The 15289-nt window shown below is 43.1% G+C and overlaps 1 protein-coding gene across 1 annotated transcript; it reads right to left on the bottom strand.

Moving 5' to 3' along the window:
- Positions 1-7420: 7420 nt before the first annotated feature.
- Positions 7421-9297, bottom strand: sox1b (SRY-box transcription factor 1b). The gene has a single exon (XM_076983244.1). It carries the CDS (start codon positions 9032-9034, stop codon positions 8009-8011), a length of 1026 nt encoding a protein of 341 aa, XP_076839359.1. The 5' UTR covers positions 9035-9297; the 3' UTR covers positions 7421-8008.
- Between the last annotated feature and the right edge of the window lie 5992 nt (positions 9298-15289).

Genomic DNA, 15289 nt, shown 5'->3' with positions numbered 1-15289 from the left:
CGGAACAAAGAGTCCGGCCCGAGAGCTACACCGCCATCGCTCGGGTTCCATTACCTACTGCGTCTTTTGGGTAGCGGAGCTGCAGTAACTGGACCCAGGGCCCTAACCAGCCGAGCCTGGCCGTCTGTCAAGTTCATTGTGTTTGTCTCAGGTGAAACAGGACACCACAAGTGTGTATGTGTGTGTGGCGGTGGTGGTGGGGGGGTTCAAAGGATCTGGGGGCATCAGACATGACCCTGGAGTGGTGGCAACCTGTGACCTGTGCTCATGATATCAACAGCGCTGGTGATAGTGGCAGTAATGACTAGCCTGGGACAGAGGAACAGTACAGAGTTCATATGCAGCTCTCTGTGGGGCTCTTATTAGTCTGTTACCACTGTGGTGACCCCGAGGAGGCAGAAACCTAAGAGCTGCTTATTTCTAGAAGCCAACAATGCAGGCCTCTCATTCACACTGCCTACACAGCCAAGTTGGAGTACACGTGGCGGGTTGGAGTTTAAGAATAAGTTAAACAGGCAGCAAGACAAGGTGAACTTGGGTGTGAGTGTGTGTGTGTGTGTGTGTGTGTGTGTGTGTGTGTGTGTGTGTGGTGGCGGATCGGGTAAATGAATGTGGTGCCACGGTGACAGTTACTTCACAGTCGGTGGTGACAGAGACAAAACTCCCTTCCCCAAAGATAATTACAGTTTGGATCTGCTCTCCAGTGTCGCTCCAGTCATGTTTATGCAGCCTGCTCTAACCTCTCCTCTCCTCCCCTCTCATCCCCTCTTCTCTCCTCCCCTCCCCTCCCTTTCCTCTCCTCCTCTCTTCTCTTCTCTCCTCCTTTCTCCTCTCCGCTCCTATATCCTCCTCATACAAATACTAAAAGCATCTAATGAGATTGCACTGGAATGTCTTACACTTGTAGGGAGGAAACGTTTAGATGATTACAGACCTAAACATCTATAGATATAAATCAACCAATGATCTGACATCATATATTTCAACCCTGCAGAAGAAGATGACAGACGTATCAGCAGTGTAAGGTCTGCCCAGCTGTTGTGCTTCCTGCTTACATTATTCTACAGTAGTATTTCCCCATAAATTGTAGTATCTGTGGTAAAGTTTCAATATCACGGTAGTATCAGTCAGCACATATGTAAAGTGAACTGACTTCACGCTGTCATAATCGTGTTTGTGTTTACAATCTGTTGTCCGTGTCTGTTGGTGACTTCAAGCCCTAGTTGTTCATGGTTTATTGTTTTATTTGTTGAAATGTTTTTGATAATGCCCCATTGTGAATTCAAGAACTTAAGAAGAATCTGAATCATATCCTTCAACAGGAAATTGAAAGTGAAATGAATTCAATCAAAGTGTGTCTGGCTCTAACGTGAACCCATGTGTGCAGACTCAGATTATGGAGCTATAATGGGAAGAACCAAAAACCTCCAGACTGCTGCTTCCTGCACTGTTTTAATCCCATATGTGTTTCCTCTAAACCACGTTCCACTTCCATGTGGACGGTGTAATAATCAGTGTAAAAGTGGATCAGAGTGGTGGGAGAATGTGTGTGTGTGTGTGTGTGTGTGTGTGTGTGTGTGTGTGTGTGTGTGTGTGTGTGTGTGTGTGTGTGTTTGTGCACTTGTGAATCTTGAGCCAGGATATCACTAACATGCATGGTTCCCTGGTTAAGCAAATCCCTGTCTAGGATTTGCATACTGCTAAATACGTATGAGCTTCCAAACATTAGAGAGGATTTGCAGACAGACAGACAGACAGACAGACAGACAGACAGACAGACACACACACACACACACACACACACACACACACACATAGTTAAGGCTAGCCTATATAACTGCAGTTTCTCACTAGCTACACCATCAGATCGTACCATATATAATTCACTGCATATGTGCTTGAGAGCATAAACTTGTCTGTCATGCTCTCGGGTCACGACAGACTTTTGAGTGCCTCACGCCTCGACTCAGTCACGCGCTTAGATATCACGTGCTTGTAAATGTCTTCTAAAGGAATACTTCAGGCCCATAATGCCAGCTTTGCTAATTGTGAATGGAAGCTTCTAGGGTCCAGCTACCATTATACAAATGAGCTCGAGCGAACTGGTGTGGAATAGTTTACACTCGTTTCTTAGCGAATACGCCTTTTCCCTTGACGGCGGGATCAATCAATCAATCAATCAATGATTATCTGTTTTGTGTGGTCACGGACGGTTCTGGCTACTTTAATATGCACTCATATCCACTGATGCCCACGTGAGAAACATCCCAGCCTTACATGGTCGAGTTAGTAATGCAGGCTCATTTGCAACCTTAATGGCAATTGTGCAAGGCGGACAGGTGGATAAAAGTGCGGGTTGACCATCTGGTTATGGAAAACGGGAGAGAGAAAGAGAGAGAGAGAGAGAGAGAGAGAGAGAGAGAGAGAGAGAAATGTGTTTCGTGCAGTTCGGAAATATTTCTATTCATCTCCTATTAGAACTGCGATGATGCGATTTTATGTTCAAAATACGTTACAGTAGCGCTTGTTTCTTATAGACTGCAAATGTTCACTCTCTGTAATATACAATTAACTTGCACCTACACATCTTACACGTGTAATTACAGTGCAATTAAGATGGAAACATTTATTTAATGTAATAAATAAACATGTAATCTGAATTAACCTTGGACACACTTTGATTTCAGCACCTGGACAGCTCCACCTGTGGACTTAGTCTCCCAAAGATCCAACGAAAACAAAAAACAAGTAAACAAAAAAAATCTTAATTTTTCTTAATTTTTAAAAGTGTTTATGTCGGATTTTCACTTTCTGGCAAGCATTGGGGAATCATTTATCACTGCAAAAACTTTTTTTAAGGAGAACTTCCCATATATGTTCCTCAAAAACGTCTAATGACTCGAATGAAAACGAGATGGAGTGGGCGGACTTTTAGATTAGACTTCGTTCGGCGAATGTAAAGCGAAACTGTCCCGGGCAAGTACGGGGGTGCAGCTGTGCTGGAGGGCTGTAAAATCCAGCGAACAATTGCGGTCACTGTTCCTCAACCGTTCGCTTTCCAAAGCCCATTTGCATAGTCCGTTCTGGTTGATTGACTACTATAGCCGGTCCGGGTGACTTCCTTTGTCCGCTAATCAGCATAAGACGGCGGGGTGACAGCCCTCAGGTGACAGATCCCCTTTTGAACGCGAACATGGCAATGTGAAGAAGAGACTGAAATGCCACCGCTTCCATAGGTTTCGGTGAGAACGTGATCGAGCGCGCCTATAGGTCTAAATGTCCGGAGCGTCAACTAACTGCCTGCGCAGTGGGTTACGAAGTTAAAGCGGTTCTGAACTCGAAATAATCGGAAAGAATATTTAAAGTCGTGGTCGTATCATTGTTGATGCTAATCACGGCTCGTGGATAATCGCCTGGAGAAAGGAAGTGCCTGTCAAACACTCGCAAGAAGGCCTGCACTGAAACGGAGCCCGTAGCCTACATTAGATGAAAACCGAAGTAGTTATGATACTCCTTATACACTGTTTTAAACAGATATTCGGAATAAATAGATTACAATAGCAATCTAAATTACAAAGACTATAACTATTCCCTAACTGTAAATTTATGGAATATAAAATATAGCCACAATATCTAATCAGAAAGTCACGTTGTGGCAAATCTGCGTTTCAGTCTTAAATTTGACATTTTGTAATTTGAGGAAAAACTGCTTTAGAAAATTCCATTTAAATTATAGACACCAATGAAATAATTACAATGCGTACCTAAAATAAAAATATATATAGTATGTGAAACCATGTCGAAGAAAACGACAATCATGATAATAAAATGTAGCCTAAATTACTTTGGCAATTAACATAATATTTTGAATTTTGGGTTTTATTGCAGTTTATCTGTGACTAATTAGACGATAATTCTTTTTTTTTTGGACACTGAAATAAATTATTGTGAATTCTGCAAATAACGTCATTAACTGCGCTTTTAATATCGGCTTGTGAGCACCGGGAGAGACGCACGCTCGAGACGACATCTCCGACGGGCTTTAAGATGTCATCTCCTTCAAGCTTTACAACTGTGCGCTCCTCGTACATTAAGCAGTATGTGCTGTATTTGCAGGCCGGGAGTCTCCTTTTGTCCGGCGCACCTGCGTCGCTTCTAGTTGTCTTTGGGAATTTGCTCATGTTTGTAATCAGCTTTTGTAAGTGCCAATGAGTGCACGGATGAGTGAAAGTTCCCAGCCGCGCGATGCGGCACGCGGGCCCGCTGAATGACTGTCGGAGTGAGTCGGTGCTCCGTCTCAGCTCTGCCAAATTCCAACAGTCTCTCACAATCACGACTGCCCAGCACGGCCTCTGTAGAGGCGGACACTGGATACAGGGATTGCACGTGTGTGTGTGTGTGTGTGTGTGTGTGTGTGTACACTCCTGCTGCCAACTGGTCCCTCAAAGGTGTGCTTTTGGAATGTATTTATAAACTGTGCTATAGATTGATAAAGAAACAGTGCATTCGACATACAAGTTGGTGGCCATTTCACATGCACGTCTCTTCAAGACATATTTGATAAAGTAGGCCCGACAAGTGATGGATAAAAAAAAAACTTGTTTTATAAGTTTTGACATAAACGTGTTAGACGAAGTATAAACGTATGAATTCGGTTCTAAGTTTTCGTGACCCCCCCACCCCCCACTCCCCCACCCCCGTCCTCCGCCCTCTCCCCGGTACCCATCTGACATTCAACAAGATGCTGACACGATTTAGGGGAGCATCTCGGGCTCCGAAACGGCACAAAACGTCTCTCTCCTCTCCGCGAGGTTCTGGATTAGGCAAGAGGCTGCAAGATTGTTAAACATGTCAACGTGTAATTGCACGATAAGGCTCGCGCGAGGAATTTATTGGCCCGGTTGCTATTTCTACTCCCCGCTAATCTCCCGCCGCACACTCGTCCTCTCCAATCTGTCTCCGTAATCTTCCGTGGCAGAAAGGCAACCAATGGCGTCAGGAGCGGCTCCTCTTTTTTTTTGGGAGAGACGAGAAAATATGCAGGGAAGTGATAAACGCGGATGCTAATTAGGGACATTTAGGACAGCGAGCGCAAGGGTTCTGGGGTTTACACACGGAGAACATTTGGACCAGTTATGACGGTTTCTTAGTAGTAAAGCGGTTTTTCCAACCCGCAAGGGGAGACTCTTGAGTTTTGGATTTGTTAGTTAGAAGTTTCGTTTTCTGGTCCTTTTCGCTGTATATGAAGCGAACTAGTGAACTTTAGTAGAAAACGAGTCGGGTAGCAACTCACTGTGTCTTTACGCGCAAGACCGAAGTGAGTTAAGGTAGAGAAGTCAAATGTAAAAATCTTACTTCGGAGTGGAACCCCATTTGAAGGACTCCAATCCGAGTAAATGTGTTAGGTGTAATATATATATTTTTGCCATTAGCGCCTCACCAGTCTATAAAACATTGGAAGACGGCGTATTATCACGTTGTTCAACGTTGGTACTGTGTTGAACCATATCCGCTCCTATTGCCGCATAACACGTCGAATATTAAACCAGAACAAACCACCAGATCCTCACACGACGTGATTGGCAAAAAAAAGAAATTCACACGGTCACCAACAAAATAACTGCAGGGCTCCCCACACACCCGCCCTCCCGAGGGCCCAACGCTGTTACAGGAAATCTCAAAGCCTTCCGCGGTTCCGGTAGGTAATTGCAAAGAGACTGTGACTCGTCGCTGACCCCGGGGTTAGCTCTCAGGCCCGACTAATCCCCCTCTTCCCCACACAAAACACCCCGCTCTCTGCATTCAGTCTAATCCTGCTGACACCCTACGGACGTTTCCTTGATGGCCCGCTGGTGATTCACTGAGAAATTCAACTTGTCATTTTTTTTTAAGTTGAAAGCAATAAACTAACAGGCGCAAAAAAATACTATTATCCTAAATACGAGGATGAAAGCCATGTGTTTTGTAGCAGTAAATGATAGGATATATAATTCCATTACGAGATATAGCACTTTATTATTCTAAGGTAAATAAAGTCGTGAATGGCGCCTTGTGTTCCCAGACGGATTTAGCTGAAGTGGAAGGGATTTAACAACGCTCACTAAGCAAAAGCTGGGGTTTGTTCATTGTACAATGAATAATGTCGTTTTCTTTGGATTGGTGGATCTTCGTTTTCATTGGATATTCTTTATTTAGAAGGGTCTTGATCTTTGACCGACTCCGTCCGTAACCTCTGAACAAGCAAACAGCAACACAGCTAACTGGTATAAATCTCTCTCCCTTTTGAAAGTTCATACTTCTGCAACGTCTCTCCTGAAAGATTGTGTCACGTTACTGAAATGTATTTGCGTTCAGACTGAAATTCGTTGCCCTCGTCAAATTTTATATAACTCAGTCAAATTATATGAGGCACGTTTAGCCTACGTCCTATGATACGTGACATTGAAATAGTCTGAACTTTGTTGTGTACACGTGGATAAATACATTGCCCGTATAACATTTGGGCCTTAATAGTAAAGCTGTTAAAATTATTTGTTGCATGTTTATACTACCCCATTTTATAATCAGCTTAATCGTATTACTACAGTTTATGGATAATGGGCAGACAATAATTTAGTAAAAGGTCGAACAATAAATAATACATCATTTAAAATGTATACAAAGACAATTACAATTAAACAACTACAAACGTGAGTTGCATTTTCATTAACACAACGTATGGCAACCAATAAAATTAGTTTGCTCAAACTTATTCCCGTTTTGTGTGAACAATATAATGTAAACGCGAAAGTAGAATATTCAAGGAAGTAAAGAAACCAATGACAGTTTGCAGTAAATAGGTCCGCCCGTTTCTGAGTTAAATCTAAGTTTGAAAAGATCTAGTATTTCGTTAGGGTGTCTTAATCTTATTTCTTTAGAAAATTCATATGTAAATAACATACAATATTTAATGGTATGATTATTTTAGATAATAATAATAATAATAATAATAATAATAATAATAATAATAATAAATTAATACATAATACAAGTGCAAACGCTTTAATTAAGACTGATTTTTATGTTTTTTGAGTCATACTGATTTATTTTGTTTTCATGTTTTATTCAAAATTCATTACAATTTAATTTGAATGTTTTTCCCTTCCTATTCTTCTTGCCGGAGCTCACGTCGTGTTCTGACTCGAATTTTGCTCTTACGAATATTTGCACTCTGAGGCCCAAGTCGGAAGTGTTGAATCATGTATTTTCTGGCGAGACTTCTAGAATCGCCCAGGCAGCTAGTCGACTGCAACCCTGTTTGTTCTGGACTGCCCAGTTGTGGCTCTGACAGAGTGAAATGCGACTAAAAAATGATACAAAGAGCAACAGCTGTGAAATTTATTCGTTTCATACCAACGCAAAAAATGTTTTCTTCCTCTTTTGAAAAAAAGAATTAAAGAAACTATTTACATTTCTTTAAGCCTATCAGTTTTCTCTATAATATATGCACAATTATTAAATACAACGACCAAAAGGGAATAGATCAAACACACAGGCTTAGTCACGTGTTTACAAACCAAAGAATTGTGTGCTGATGACACATAACATAAACCTTTAAAACATTGTAGGCATTTTCACTAGGCCTATAAGCTGTAGTCTCCACTCGTTCCCTGTTTAAAATGAGTATTTCACAACAACCAAAGTTACTTCAAAATTGTCAAACTGTCACAAGATAATGGAGATTGTTTAGAGGCTAGCTTACCTTCCCTTTAGCAAACGCACAGGCCTAAAGCTAATTTGTATATAGGCAATTTTCATTGAACTCTGGACAAACCTAGCTTACCCATACTGTGCCCCACTGTCCCGTCTGCTCACGTTCAATGTTTAAATAATAGTCGACTTTTACAAGAAACCATTCTGTACAAAAAGGTAGTTATGATCTGAAAAGAGGTAAATATTTGGTTACTTGTTTCTGCGTGGTTGGTTTTATGTTTCGTTTTTTTTCTCTCTTTCTTATTGTTCGTTTGTTTTAAATGTGTGTCAGCGGAACGGTTCCGTTAATGCCTGTCGTAGAACTTTGATAATGCTGAGGCAGCGCGTGAAGTCTGCTTTGGACCGAACTGTCCCCGGCCTCCGCGCTCGGTAAGTACATGCTTATCATCTCCCGCAAGTCCCCGGGACAGGGCCCCCGAGAGTGTGCGGTAACCGGGGGGCTCACGCTCGGTTCGGACTTCACGAGAGACCCCAACGAGCCAATGCCCCCCGAGGCGGCCACACTGGAGTTCTGGTGCTGTGCGTAAGATATCCCTCCGTAGCCCGAGGGCGAGGCGTTCATGTAGCTCTGAGAGTTTGATATGGGGCTGTACTGGAGAGCGCTCATGTCGTAGCGATGCATGGGCTGCGGGTTGTGTGGGTGGTGGTGGTGGTGGTGTCCGTGGTGGTGGTGCGCGCCGCTGCCCGGGTGCTGTCCGTACGCCAGCTGCGCCTCCTGCATCATCGCGGCGGCGGTCACGGCGGCGGCCACCTGTCCCGAGTACGCGCCGTTGGCCCAGCCGTTCATGTGCGCGTAGCTCGCCGTGGCGCCGCCGTGACCCCCGGGGCTCTCCAACCTCTGACCAACACCGCTCGCGCTCATCCCCAAACCCACACCGCCTCCACCGCCCGAACCTGCAAGCAGGCCACCCGCCAGGGAATATTTGTCCTTTTTCAGCAGCGTCTTGGTCTTCCTCCGCGGTCTGTACTTGTAATCCGGGTGCTCCTTCATATGCATGGCGCGTAACCGCTTCGCCTCGTCGATGAAGGGTCGCTTCTCCGCCTCGGACATGACTTTCCACTCCGCGCCGAGCCGCTTGCTGATCTCGGAGTTGTGCATCTTGGGGTTCTCCTGGGCCATCTTCCGCCGCTGACCCCGGGACCACACCATAAACGCGTTCATGGGTCTCTTTACGCGCTCCTGGTTCACTTTGTTCCCGGAGTTTGGTCCGGTGTGCCCCGTGTTCGTGTTCGTTTGAGGTCCCGGGGAGTGCAAGTCCGTCTCCATCATCATGCTATACATTCACCTGGCTGTAACTTTCTCGGTCAGCACAGAAACATTCAGCCCGACCAGCACCGAGGTCCGGACCGCCGCAGCCACGCGTAAAGAACACAAAGCAAACTCCCCAAGAAAACACACAAACAAGAAAACAGCGATACAATCCAAGACCGTAAAGCGTAAGTCGCTTGTCCTGTTTTTCTTTACTTTCTGTTCGTTTGATTTGCACATCCAGCGCGATGAAAAGAGTCTTTGAGCGACTTTCAGTGGCGCGGTAGAAAAGTTAATGGGCGATCGGCCACGTGACGCGCTTTGACAGCCGCTAAATGAGGCGAAGTCAGCCAATAGCGTTCCAGGAACGGACCTGATTTGCATGTCTCACGGTCACGTGACACGCACGGGCGAGCGCTCGTGGCAGGCTGGAAGGGGTTCCTCTAACTCAGACAGTAAACAGTAACACACCAAACCTGCCCTGCGTGTGTTTGGCAAAATCCATTCAATTAATAAAGGAAATAATATAGAGAACTCTAACATTTAATTCAGATAAATGAGCAAATCAACTGTTGATTGTGCATGTGTTCATTTATTTGATATTTATCGTTGGTAGCCTATGTTGGTTTAAATCGTTGAATGTATAAGTTAAACCTGATCTAGCTCACAAAGGCATCAAGCTGAAAATAAATTAGAGGTCGTCATGTTTTGTGTAACCCGTGACCTTTTAAATTACACACTGATTTCATTTTGACAGATGCTGAAAGATTTCGTTCTTGTTACGCGCATGCCAAATCGCAACACGCACATTGAAACATTAGCCCTCCAAGTCGCATAAAAGTCAGCAAAAGTAGACGAAAATAAATAAACGAATGAATGAATAAAACAGGCGAAAATAGCTCATTGACTGTTTGGAGGCTTGTCGCCGGGTCTGATCAGATCTAGGCTCAGCCACTCCACACAGCTTCGCCATTTCTCGCTGCTCGCAGCTTTTGTTTCGAGCTGTTTTAAAATCTGTGAAAGACTCTTTTCAGCAAATTGGTGCCACAGGTGCTCCCCTGTTGTGTCGGTTGCTAAGAAACAGGTGACTGACGCCCAGTGCACGTGCCAGACCAGCCTCTTTGTCCACAAGTGGCTTGAGGACGATGTTAAAAATCTTATTATGAAGAAACCGAATCATCGGTGTTAGCCAAGATAACCACAGGTGATGTTTTACATTTACAATACGTGACGCATTTTATAAATGCTGTTTTGTGTTATGTCCTGTAATAAAAATAGGGTCTACTCAAGATCTCTGAATAAACCAATGGACATGTCTGCTAAAGATAGAATTATACCAGTTTCAAATGCGAGAAATTGGATAAAATTGGACATACTTCAGATTCCCTTTTTAAAGCTTCGAATCTAATTGACATGGGAGTAAAACTGGGGAGCGGGCGTTAGAGCTACAGAAACCCCTCACACCGCCGCTATGTTGCTAATGTAAAGACAGGTTTTAGGACCATATTCTTTTTTCTTCAAAGGTAAATTCTTCACGAAAAAGGAGATTATTGATATTAAAGAATTGTAAGAAACAAAGGCACATATGTCTTAATCTAGTAATTATTATTATTATTATTATTATTATTATTATTATTATTACTAATAACAATAATAATAATAATAATAAAAACATTACTATACAATTCTTAGATATTTTAAAATGGCATTGACATAAATAGTTTAATGCTGTCTCAGTTGACACGTGTAAATGCACCACGTGAGCACACACCTCAGCTGACCGCACTGCCTTAACATTAAGGGTTCAAAGAGCTTTGATTTCTAACTAAGAGACACAAGCCCCCAGTTGTACAGGTATAAACGATACAATAGCAACTGGACTACAACATCGTTAAGTCTGTAATATGTCTATAAAAAGGCGTATTGCCACATATATTTGTTTGATTTTTCTCTCTTCCTTTAGAAAGATTCATTGCAAGGCAACACGAGCCGGGAAACGTCAGCGCGAGGGAGTCGCGAGCACATCATTCAAATTTCACACCAGACTTGTTCAGAATATCTCAATTAATTGTTAATTGAGGCGAAAAATAAATATCGCGTCAGTGGAACACTGTTAACAACTTAATCATCACACTCATCACTGGAAGAAGAATGGGCATATCCATTATGCAATTATGCGTTATTTGTCGAATTACACTATTGGTTTAACAATGCTCTTCGCTTTATTCAGGACAGAATTCTAACTGGGCAAAAGTAGTAATTAAAAAACGCTCCAATAAACTACACTGGAGCAAATACAGTGGGCTATTGTCTTGTGTCTGTTTGTTGTTTTACCGCCGTAAAATTATCGTCTGCATATATTTATTGGTAGATGGCCTCATATTCATATAGTAGTTGTACGGTGCAATTTCCAATTAAATAACGACGTACGCAGTTCCAACAGCCATGCGATCCAAGTTGTTATCCCATCAAAATGAGGGACATTCAATGAATCATTTCATAATTATTTATCAAACTTAATTATATTTATTGGAACTAAAATAAACGTTCTCATTTGCCAATGATCGTGCAGAACGTGCATGAGTGATATAATGTAACGCAATTACTTTGTTTCTGCACCTTACCAACAGCGCTCAGTGGTTGCATAACCTGAAATATCAGCCTTCTTTGAAAGACCGTTTTTAAAATATGAGGCTTTTTTATATTGCATGTGTTCATCGGCTCATTTCGAATCAGTATACCAAATCAATATGCCGAATTAATACACACCGAATTATACTGTATCTCACGGTAGTATATGCCAAATTAATTATAATGGAGATTAAAAAAAACATTATAATCTATAGGCTATAATAATAATAATAATAATAATAATAATAATAATAATAATAATAATAATAATAATAACGTAATCTAAACTAAGTTAAGGTTTATTATTAATATGCAGTTACAATTTCAGTTGGTATGAGATGATGTCTCCCTTATAATGTTATCATTTATAAATAAATCCGACGTAATTGAGGGCATGGCCTTCCTTAAAGTCCGTGTTCTATTAATGCAGAGATCAGTTCACTTCTTTGTGAACTTTTACAGACGCGGTGCAAAACGCGACCACGGCTTCAGTCGAGCGCGAGTGGTGCAGGCTGAAAGAGCCGATCCTATTGCGAGGAGCGCTTTGCTGCTAAAACCCTCCTGCGCACAGCCCTGTGTTTCAAATACTCCCCGCGAGACAGCGCGCAGAAATAAGTGGCGTCGCTCCGTTTCATCCCGTCTGCAAAGTGAATTAGAGAGTCTCTTGAACTTGTGAGAGCGCACGGGGTTTAAAACGGTCAACATCTGTCAGGTGCGCGAGCTTTCGCTCTTCACCGCGTTTTAAGCATAATTGGATGCGGAGGGGAGGAGGCACGCGGAGGGGAAAACTTCCATTTTACGCCCATTTTCAGTCCCAGACTTATTTTCGCGCAATTTTCACAACGTCACTGACACACTGAGTGCCGAGGCACAGAAATATAAAGAGGTAAATAGGATAACACTCGCACACCTACCACCCAGACCAAATCAACAATCAAAACGTGAAAAGAAGAGTCACAATACCAACCAAAATACTCTATTGTCTTCTTTCCCGCGGTGACAGACCGAGACAGAAAATGAATTTGCTACTGCAGTAGATTCCATTTCTAGGTCATTAAAAAAAACACCTACAGGTTAGACTAGAGCTGCACAGTACAGAATCTGTTCAAATAGGAACTCCTAGCCCTGCTGTTACATTACACTGTACCTCTGTAGGTGTATTAAGATGTTAGATTAGAGAACATGTGAAGGAATATATTAGAAGGCTAGACTAATATTAATCCCTGATGTATAATCACTCATAATTCATAGGTTTCTTCACCTCCAATAACATTTCAATTCTGTGTTCAAAGCCCTGCGTGAAACCTTCATGAAACCCAGGTTGATGAACAGGCTACAATTTATATAGCACAAAAATGTATGTTATGTGTTTTCAGTGCCAGTGCTCTGTGTGGGCTGTACTTTAGTGCAGTGTAGCTATACTGGTGTGTTTGTAGCTAGGCTGTAGTGTAGCTATACTGGTGTGTTTGTAGCTATGCTGTAGTGTTGGTAGTTTCAGATATCATTTCAGGTGTCCAACCACCCGTCAGATGCCTCGTGGTCTCAACCAGGGTGATATTTACAGCCGGAGGACGAGAAGGATCCAACTGTGACAGACACGCGGCCATTTATCCACAAAACAAACCCGAACAGCTGCCTCTCAGACCCCGACACAGGCAAAGAGCTGACGGGGCAGCAGTGGCTGATGGGGCACCTTCAGTCGGGCAAATTCTCCCATGCCCCAGTGTCAGTAGCTCCTGTGAAGAGTACGTCCATCATGGGTGGAGCCTCCATCATGGGCGGAGCCTCCATCATGGGTGGAACCTCATAGCGCAGTTATGGTATAATAGGATAAACAGTTACAGCATGTGTATAGGAAATGTGCAAAATACAGTTGGATCACCACAATGCCTTGAGCAAGTATGTCTGTGAAGAAAGTGATAATTTTTTATTTACAGACGTCATTTTTGCCGGGTCCTGGTCTTGTGACAGCTCACATTCCATGCACCGGGAGTCTATAAAAGAAGTAGATATTAATTCATTCTTCTTTTCTTTTCCTTTTTTGAAGGTTAATGCCAGTCGTTTGGACGTAACGTTGGACTAACCCTTTAAGGTACGACGGGGTCATATCAATCTATGGATAAGGCTCACTTCCCAAGATGCTATGAAAGGGTGACTTGTCAGAAAAACTTTGCAGTTTTGGCAAAGTTTCAAATACCTTTTTTTTTGCCAAGGGAGTCTTTTATTTAGTTGGCCTTTAAAGCAACGCTAAGAAAAGAGCAGTAAAATGCATTCTTCAGCAGGGTCAAGATGTTTCTATCAGGAGCCATATTTTGTCAGAGGTGCATTCAAATGGAGAGAGATTTTATTACAAGCATCGTATTAACGATACAAGCCAGTAAACACAGCAAATAAATTCACAATGTTGAATAGGCTTATGGGGACTTACTGTGTTCACCTGGAGTTATATTAGTTTTACATACATTCATTTATAACTTTAAACATGATTCATTAGAGAAATAATCAAAACGTTCTATAAAGTACCATGTGGTCTGGTCAGGGTGTGTTTCTATTCTGCCTTCTCTGTTGCACTGAGCAGCGAGGAGAGTAACAGTGTGTGTGTGTGTGTGTGTGTGTGTGTGTGAAGAACAGACCAGAGTCAGAGTCATAGTCTCAAAGCTACTCACACACACACACACACACACACACACACACACACACACACACACACACACACACACACACACACACACACACACACACACACACACACACACAGGGGTGCGTTTCACAGTGTGTTTCCAGCCGCCCGTCCTCCCATCCCTGCTGTTAGCTCAGGAATCTCTAAGCCAGCAGGTTTCTCCTACCCGAGCGGCAGACACAGGCCGCTTCACAGGATCAGCTGAGGCTGCTAGAAACAAGCCGTTAGCGCGCCGCGGGGGCTAGCTCTATCAAAGGCATTTCTGCCTCTCGCGCTCCAGTCCCATAAGCTGCCTGTCCCAGCAGCTGTCAGGTCCACTGTACTGGCCTGAGCGTGACAGGCTCAGTCTGCTGCACTTTGCTGTGTGTGTGTGTGTGTGTGTGTGTGTGTGTGTGTGTATGTGGTTTCCAGGGCTGACTCTGAAAGGCTAGGTGTCACCATTTCACATGGTGCTACCGACGGTGTTGTGCTACATTTTGAGTTCGGTGTGGGAGAAAAAAATGTACATGTGAGCAAAAGGCATTTGTGACAAGACAATGAAGAGAACGCAGCTAAGACGGTGTTCACTCTCCGCTTGACAAACGTCAGGGTGTCTCTGTGCTGTTGCCAAGAACACTATCCAGTACACCAGAAAAAAGTAACAACAGCAAAAACCTTACAATGTTGATGTCATGCCACAACAAACAACAAAAACAGCAACAACAACAACAACCTAACAACAGTTGTCACCACAACAACAAAACAGCAATAACCTAACAACAGCTGTCACCACAACAACAACCTTACGACAGCTGTCACCACAACAACAAAAACAGCAACAACCTAACAACAGCTGTCACCACAACAACAACCTAACGACAGCTGTCACCACAACAACAACCTGACGACAGCTGTCACCACAACAACAAAACAGCAACAACCTAACGACAGCTGTCACCCCAACAACAACCTAACGACAGCTGTCACCACAACAACCT

Source organism: Brachyhypopomus gauderio, chromosome 20 (genome assembly GCF_052324685.1).
Source record: "Brachyhypopomus gauderio isolate BG-103 chromosome 20, BGAUD_0.2, whole genome shotgun sequence".
Lineage (NCBI taxonomy): Eukaryota > Metazoa > Chordata > Actinopteri > Gymnotiformes > Hypopomidae > Brachyhypopomus > Brachyhypopomus gauderio.
This window is presented reverse-complemented; position numbering and strand designations above follow the sequence as displayed.

Coding starts and splice junctions, on each gene's coding strand:
- sox1b (XM_076983244.1), bottom strand. CDS start 9,034: ATGTATAGCATGATGATGGAGACGGACTTGCACTCCCCGGGACCTCAA.